We start from the raw sequence: 8594 nt of genomic DNA on the forward strand, positions 1-8594 counted from the left end.
CTACGTATTACGCTGACGGCTACGTATTACGCTCTATGTAGAATTAAATGGCCGGTCTAATATGGCCAGAATATATATATATATATATATATATACATACATATACAGAGAGAGAGAGAGATGCCATCCGATTTGTAAAGGCTACCCGATTAAAATTTGTGTCATCCGATTTGTAACGGCAACAAATTTGTTACAAATCGGATGACACCCAGGCTAATCACACGCTCTACGAACAAGGGCATGCGGGCCCCCCTATATAAAGATAAGCGAAAGGTCAATGCTCCAGCGTTGGTGTTGTCAACTTGCCAGGCTCAGGGGTTTCCAAGAAACCAACACAGAGGGGGAATGAAGTTTATAGGATCGACCCAGTTTTCTTGCAGGGTTGTTGCATCGGCTTGTAGCTTGTCGCCTCCATCAGGCCTTCGTAAAGGCGCGGTCACATTTCTCACCCCGGGGTCCGACCGGGCATGTATGATATAAGGCCATATAAGACAGAAAACAACCCGGCCGGGCCCCGGCTTGGAAATGTGACCGTGCCATCAGGGATAGTAGAATTCGGCTAAAATTGCATGGGGGAGTGAGACCCGATAGCCGGCAATGATCGCGTTTGTTTGTTCATTTGTCGTTTGCAAGGACGACCCCAGAGCATGTTTTTTTGCCTTCCTGTAGACGTGTACATTGTTTGCCGCACAGTTCCCATGGCGGCGTACGAACCTCGCGCGGTGCGGGGACTGGGCTGGACCCTGGTCGTCCTGGGATGTCTCAGCGTGACGCTAGGGGTCGCTGCTGACATCACCTTCGCCGTCCATGACGTCGGCACCCTGGGACACTACATCAGCGCACCTGTCTGGAGCGGGCTGCTGGTGGGTCTGACCTTTAACCTTAACCCTAAAACTTGACCTTAAACACTGACCTCTCACCTTTAACTTCTTCCCATGAAAGCGTAAACATTTGACCTTTGAACTTGGCCTTATAAAATAAAATGTGCATATATTTTACTCTCAAACTTGACCTTTAACTGGTTCCTATGAAATAAACGTGCAGATATTTGACCCTTAACATTAACCTTGACCTTTAACCTTTGACTTCTTCCTATGAAAGAAAACGTACAGTCCACATTTGAACCTTGACATTCTCATCGCTCTGGTTGCTGTGTGTTGTCTCCCTCTAACCTTTAATCTGAACCTTGACCCGAACCTTTAACCTTTGACCTTTCAACTTCAATGACTTCTTTTATTTGTGTCCGCAGGTGCTAACGACAGGAATTCTGGGTATTTTCAGCGCTAAGAAACCAACAAATAAATGTCTGGTAAGTATAAAATCTTTGTATAATACAACCGAGAATATTATTTATTGTATTGATGTATGAATATAGGGTAATTTGAGGTCATCTAAACCATTCAGGGCCATTCAGGTTTTATTACCTCCATGAAAAATGGAGGTATTGTTTTTGGCGCGTCTGTGTGTGTGTGTGTATGTATGTGTGTATGTATGTATGTGTGTGTGTGTTTCCGCACATTTGTAGTCAGCATAACTTCAGAACGCCTTTATGGATTGTGATGATATTTGGTATGCTGGTAGGTCTTAGGAAGCCAAAGGTCAAGTTCAAATATGGGCCTCCTGGTGGCTGACTTTGGTACTGCTGCAGAACTTCCGGGAAAACAGATGTGCGGGGTGGCAGGGAAAACAGATGTGCGGGGTGGAGGCAGCGCCTGCCCGGTTTGATTAATGAGGTTCTCCCTCTGGAATAGCCTATATGACCATACTTAGGCGTTTGAAAACAAAAACCTGTGTTATTTTGTTCTGTACTGTAGTGTACTGTATAAAAAACATTTAGAAAAACTCATATATTTCATGGAGGTATGAGATCTCCGAATTCTTGCTATGTCTTATTCCCCCTCCACAGATTGTAGCGTTCATGGTGGTCGGCATATTCGTGATCCTGGCGTGTGTTTGCTGCATCGCCATCGCGGCTCTGGGCGTTGTGCTGAACCATTACGTACACAGCTGTAGACAGTACGACTGGGAAGGTTACTACGCCGCTCAGGATCTCCACGATAGCAACCCTGACCTGTTCCACGAGCCAGAGGTTTGGTACGGAGTCATGATTACTTTTGGGGCATGGAAGTATTGTTTTGGGTGGCTGAGTTGTAGGTTTGTGTGTCTGTGTGTCCGGACAGCACGTAGTACTACGCCGCTCAGGATCTCCACGATAGCAACCCTGACCTGTTCCAAGAGCCTGAGGTCTGGTACGTTAGGCCATGTTGATTTGATTATATGCATGACATCCTCTGGGAACCCCAAAACTGATGCGCGCGTGCGAATAAAAAAAAAGTTTTGCAAAAAAAAAAGTTGCTTTCATTATGAAATCTGCGTGGTCATGAAGGTTGAAAAAATGACACAGAGTATGGTTTGGTGAATAATCTACTCTTTAAATTAATTTCTCTTTACATTTTCGTCTTTTTTGTTTGATTTTGGCATTTTGCGACGTTGGTATCATTTTTGAATATTCTTTTTGCATCTTGCGGTATATATTTGCTCATTTTGCAACTGTTTTGTACGATTTACAGTATGGTTGAAAACTTTTTTTTTTTGGAAACGGCCGAAAATTCATACGCGCGCGGATGTCATCCATATAATCAAATCAACATGGCCTTAATGATAATTACTTCGTTGAGGGTATACGAAGACATAGTAGCTCTGGGCATTGTGCTGAACCAATATGTGGGCAGCTGTAGGCAGCACGACTGGGAGGGTTACTACAACGCTCAGGATCTCCACGATAGCAACCCAGGCCGGTACTACCAGCCAGAGGTTTGGTAAGGAAAATTAATGGTAATTATTATTTAATACTGGTAACTGTTACTGCTGGGGGACAGAAGTATTGTTTTGGGTGGCTGAGTTGTAGGTTTCTGTGTGTGTCTGGACTAGCCTGGGTGCCAGCCGAATTCGTAACGGCTCCCCAGAAAAAATCGGGGGAGCCGTTACAAATTCGGATGGCACCCAGGCTATGTCTGGACAGAGTGGGCAAAGTATTGTTTTGGGTGGCTGAGTTGTATGTTTGTGTATATTGTGTGTGTGTGTCTGTGTGGACAGAGTACCGGAGAAGTGTTGCAAATGTTGCCCTTCTATCGACTGGATATTTTCACAAGTATGACTTGAAATTTTCCGTGCAGGCACTACAAGACGTACGACTGTAGACCGGCTGCCATCGGCCTCCATGCGGCTAACATCTTCCTGGCTGTTCTGGAACTCATCCTGGGGTTTGTGGTCTCCATTCTCAGCTGCTGTGGACTGTGCACGATGCGCCGCCCGGTGGCACAGGTGGGTACTGCAGATGGAACTGCATATCGAACATTAGTCAGTACATGTTTAGAGTTAAAACCTTTCCAACACAAAGCAGTTCTCTCACCTAGAGTTTTCAACCAGTCACTCTGGTCTTTGATCCATTGTTGATGTCGCACTTAAAAGAAGCCACGTGACAAGCCTCACTGGGTCAGTCTACTGAGGAAGACCAGAGTGACTGGTCAAAAGCTCTAGGTGAGGGAACTTCTTTGTGTTGATCATAAGTTTTAACTGTAAACATGTAACTACCAACTTTCCAGATAGTATTAGTATATATGTCTATGAAGGTTAGACATCCACGTAAGGGGGTACAAGAAACAGTTACTCGAGCAACTGGATAGATTTTGATAACCGTACCCAAACTTTAAAATGTACAGTTTTAGGGTTGCCCTACTTCTACTAGTCCTTTTTTCGATGTGAAACAAAGTTCTAATTACTAGTAGCCTCCTGTGTAGGCCTCCGAGTGGGTGGGCATTTTGGTACTGTCATGCAGAATTGGCCAACACGTCAACAATTCTACGAAACCCAGTACTTGCATTTCAATGTTTCATGTACATGTAGTACTACTACATGTTTACAGTCTTCTCCCTCACGTGTTTGTTTGTTTGTTTGTTTGTTTGTTTGTTTGTTTTTCAGACAGTGATCTACACTGCAGGTCCAGTTCCAGGCGGAGCACAGGGAAACATTGTGGTCATGCAGGGCACTCCAGGTTGGTATTAGACCGAGTTGACCGAGTTGACCGAGTTGACCGAGTTGACCAGGGTAGTTGACCGAGTTGACCGAGTTGACCAGGGTAGTTGACCGAGTTGACCGAGTTGACCGAGTTGACCAGGGTAGTGGACCGAGTTGACCGAGTTGACCGAGTTGACCGAGTTGACCGAGTTGACCGAGTTGACCAGGGTAGTGGACTGAGTTGACCGAGTTGACCGAGTTGACCGAGTTGACCAGGGTAGTGGACCGAGTTGACCGAGTTGACTGAGTTGACCGAGTTGACCGAGTTGACCAGGGTAGTGGACGGAGTTGACCAGGGTACTAGCTTTATGTCATACCTGGGCCGGCTGCTATATAACGGTCAATGCCGGTGTTCTGGCCAGTGTCAGAACTATTGGTATGGCCTGGAGTTCTATTTGGTTATACTGCGGGCTTTCAAATGTTCCATAGAATCATTTGAAGTGCACCGTTTACGATAGCCTGATTGTCAGCCTTGTTAATTAACTTTAGTCCGAGCAAAGCAAATTCATAATGTTTACCTTCGGACATGGTCTGCTCTGTTAATTCTTACTCAAACACATTGACATACATGTACTACTAGTATATGGTGACAGGAGCAGAACAGACCTTGATATTGCAACATTATGTAACCCAACACCAGTCACCATGGTGACAGACGTCAACAAATCATGTCATTGGCCAGGTCAGAGGTCACTGAGAAGAAGAAGAGGAAGAAACTGAGCAAAAACAATACGTTTTCCTTCGGTAAACATAATAACCCACTGCCCCTACAGCCTATATCAAAAGCTTTGGGATCTTTACTTTACCTTTATCCAAAGAAAAAATTAAAACTTTCTTAAATGTATTTTCCGCAGGTGTGCAGGGCAGCCAGCCGCAGATGTTCGTTGCGCAGAACCCAGGTGCTGCAGGTGCACCTGTGCAGGTGTTCTACCCCGCCCAGCAGGTGCCACCTGCCTACCAGGTGGATCCAGGTGCGGCATCAGGTGCTCAGGAGGAGAAGAAAAGCCCCATACCTGTTGGCTCCATGTAAAAAACAGAAACATCATCACGAAGTGCAAGGACTTTATTTTATTTCAATTCAATTGTAACGAGACAATACATTGGACACCCATGCAGCATAGCTGATTTCGGGTGCCAAAGACATACAAAAAGTAAACGTACATAATATAATATACAAATACTGTGTACTAACAAGTACGGTATATAGCGTCATAGCTACAAGACCAGCCAAGACTACATACGGAATACAGACAATTGTAACTTGACCTGAATGCTAGTAGTTGGAGAGTCAGACGCTCAGGAGGAGAAGAAAGCTCCCATACCTGCTCGTTCCGTGTGAAAAAAAATATGGTTACTACTACCTAGACCTAGTAGTGTTCGTAGTCCAGTGGTCAGTACCCCTGCTTCTGGACTAGGAGGTTGGGAGTTCGAATCCCGGCTGTTGTCGCTCACCCCCGACATGCACGCTACTGGAAAGGGTCCTTAGGACGGGACGTTAAGCCATGGTCTACTGTTCATCGTACTAAGTCGAAGAAAGGTCCGATACCTGCTGGTTCCATGTGAAAAATAAAAACATCATCACAAAGTGCTAGTATGTAGCATCATCGTGGGATCTTGTGCCCTTGGGAGAGGCACTTTACACGACTTTCCCCACTAGACTCAAGTGAAAATCAGTATTGTCTGTCAGCAACAGCAACAGCTGCCTCTGTCCCGAGTGTATTGTATTGTTGCAATTTCAATAAAATAAACTTTGAAAAGAAAATTTAAAAAAAATAATAATCATAGCTACAAGACCAGTCATGCCAGCAAGAATACGTATGGAATACAGACAATTGGAACTTTTACCTGAATGCTTAAGTAGTTGGAGAGTCTCTTTTGTTCTAATGTCCCACAATGTAGAAAATTTTGTTATGTTTCATGTATTGAATTTTGCAGGCCCTTTATGTTATGGCTCTCTCTCTCTCTCTCTCTCTCTCTCCATGTATATATTATATATTATACATATATGTAATATTAAACATATTGTGAATAAAACAAAAAAAATCTTAACGTAAATTGCAGCATATTAATTTGTTGTGTTTCTCTATTGCACCCTACTAGCAGTAGTATAATTTTTACTTTTTACTTCTCTTTCTATATTAAGATATTGTGAATAAAACCAACCAACCCATGGCCATGCTATACTTTACCGGAAATTTCAGTATGATACCATGTTTCTTTAGTGCACCCTACTATAATTTTACCGTGTCTAAGTGGTGATTATAAGACAAAAAACTGTTCTGCTACATTAAACCGATAATCAGGAGTCACCGTTTGACCCTTGACCTTAGAATGCTTCCGGGTCATCAGATCTCAACTTCCTTTTCCGTCTGCACTTCACAACCGCGAATTTCAAGAGAGAGACTGCCGCTTTCCTACTCGAACAACTCGAACAAGCTGCTATCGTTGTTCAGGTAAGATTACTCAGCGTTCAGTGGGTTGCATTTGGAGCATAAAGGCTTTGTAAAATTGGTATAAAAAATATACTTGTAGAAGATTCAGATGACGCTGTGGAGCGCTGTTAACTTATAACAAGGACATTCTACATAACTCCTTGCTTGTGTAACGATAAACTTTAAATGTTTATGACGGAATATCGTCTGTGGCTGTTGACGAAAGTACACCAAAGCTTGGAGGAGGAATTTTGACAAATATTGGCGTGTAATTTTGCTGTTTTCTGCACCGCCGAAAATGGCGGGAAATTCGTCACATGGAGGAATGTTCTCAGTAGGCTCTCTAGGGGTTTACGAAGAAACTTTATGAAATAAGACTTAAGAGTTTAGGAGTTGTAACTGCAATATATTCTAAAACAAGTTAAAATAAAATGCATTTCCAGTTTTGGAGTTATTTGTAGTGTTCATCTGTATTAAAAAATAAAAAAAGTATGCAGGACCCAGACAATTCATGTAAGGTATACTGCAAACCCCTCTTTCCGCCCCCGAGCCAAAATACTGTAGTTTCCGCCATTTTTTACCGGTAGCACATTTATTATTGAAAATCCTTTTCCGGAAATTTTGTGGAAATTTTATGTTAAGGTTTCTGCAGCTCGTTCCTACATGCAAGTTATTCGGATTAAAATTCAAAATTTACAGGTATAAAAATGCCACCAACTTACAATAGGGGCTCAATGTAAAAAATGTGATTCTGCCGTCTTTTGGGTTTTTAATGATGCTTCATTTTGTCTCTGCAGATTCTTTGCAACATGGAGAAATCCTACAGATGTGAGGAGTGCGGCAGGCAGTTCAGTCAGCTGGGTAATCTGAAGTCTCACATTAAAACTCACACTGGTGAGAAACCCTACAGGTGTGAGGAGTGCAGCAAGCAGTTCAGTCGGCAGGATAGTCTGAAGAATCACATGCGGACTCACACTTGTGAGAAACCCTACAGATGTGAGGAGTGCAGCAGGCAGTTCAGTCTACTGGGTAATCTGAAGACTCACATGAAAACTCACACTGGTGAGAAACCTTACAGATGTGAGGAGTGCAGCAGGCAGTTCAGTCGGCTGGATAGTCTGAAGAGTCACATGAAAACTCACACTGGTGAGAAACCCTACAGGTGTGAGGAGTGCAGCAGGCAGTTCAGTCAGCTGGGTCATCTGAAGTCTCACATTAAAACTCACACTGGTGAGAAGCCCTACATGTGTGAGGAGTGCGGCAGGCAGTTCAGTCGGCTGGGTCATCTGAAGTCCCACATGCGGATTCACACTGGTGAGAAACCCTACAGATGTGAGGAGTGCGGCAAGCAGTTCAGTCGGCTGGGTCATCTGAAGACCCACATGCGGACTCACACTGGGGAGAAACCCTACAGGTGTGAGGAGTGCAGCAAGCAGTTTAGTCAGCTGGTTAGTCTGGAGAGACACATAAAAACTCACACCGGTGAGAAACCCTACAGATGTGAGGAATGCAGCAAGCAGTTCAGTCGGCTGGTTAGTCTGGAGAGACACATAAGAACTCACACCGGTGAGAAACCCTACAGATGTGAGGAGTGTAGCAAGCATTTCAGTCGGCTGGGTCATCTGAAGTCTCACATGAAAACTCACACTGGTGAGAAACCCTACAGATGTGAGGAGTGCGGCAAGCAGTTCAGTCACCTGGGTGATTTAAAGGACCACATCAGAACTCACACTGGTGAGAAGCCCTACATGTGTGAGGAGTGCAGCAAGCAGTTTAGTCAGCTAGGTAGTCTGAAGAAACACATGCGGACTCACACTGGTGAGAAACCCTACAGATGTGAGGAGTGCAGCAGGCAGTTTAGTCAGCTGGGTAATCTGAAGTCTCACATGAAAACTCACACTGGTGAGAAACCCTACAGATGTGAGGAGTGCAGCAAGCAGTTTAGTCAGCTAGGTAATCTGAAGAAACACATGCGAACTCACACTGGGGAGAAACCCTACATGTGTGAGGAGTGCAGCAGGCAGTTTAGTCGGCTGGATAATCTGGAGAGACACATAAAAACTCACACTGGTAAAAAACCTTAAA

The 8594-nt window shown here is 44.2% G+C and overlaps 2 protein-coding genes across 2 annotated transcripts in view; both read left to right on the forward strand.

Annotated features, from left to right (window-relative positions):
• LOC109474326 overlaps window positions 1-6049 on the forward strand; it is a 7424-nt gene extending 1375 nt beyond the window's left edge. Inside the window, exons 2-7 of the mRNA XM_019774614.1 lie at window positions 694-863; window positions 1250-1309; window positions 1907-2094; window positions 3177-3324; window positions 3982-4054; window positions 4932-6049. Of these exons, the coding sequence (XP_019630173.1) occupies window positions 699-863; window positions 1250-1309; window positions 1907-2094; window positions 3177-3324; window positions 3982-4054; window positions 4932-5107 (810 nt within the window). The 5' untranslated portion in view covers window positions 694-698 and the 3' untranslated portion in view covers window positions 5108-6049. The remainder of the gene's footprint in view (window positions 1-693; window positions 864-1249; window positions 1310-1906; window positions 2095-3176; window positions 3325-3981; window positions 4055-4931) is intronic.
• Window positions 6050-6439: 390 nt separating this feature from the next.
• LOC109474325 (gastrula zinc finger protein XlCGF57.1-like) lies at window positions 6440-8580 on the forward strand. Its single transcript, XM_019774613.1, is given in 3 exon segments — window positions 6440-6530; window positions 7307-8500; window positions 8502-8580. Coding segments are annotated over 2 exon segments (1248 nt in total). The 5' UTR covers window positions 6440-6530; window positions 7307-7318; the 3' UTR covers window positions 8568-8580.
• Window positions 8581-8594: the final 14 nt, after the last annotated feature.

Source organism: Branchiostoma belcheri, unplaced genomic scaffold, assembly GCF_001625305.1.
Source record: "Branchiostoma belcheri isolate BF01 breed outbred unplaced genomic scaffold, Haploidv18h27 scaffold300, whole genome shotgun sequence".
Taxonomy (NCBI): Eukaryota; Metazoa; Chordata; class Leptocardii; order Amphioxiformes; family Branchiostomatidae; genus Branchiostoma; species Branchiostoma belcheri.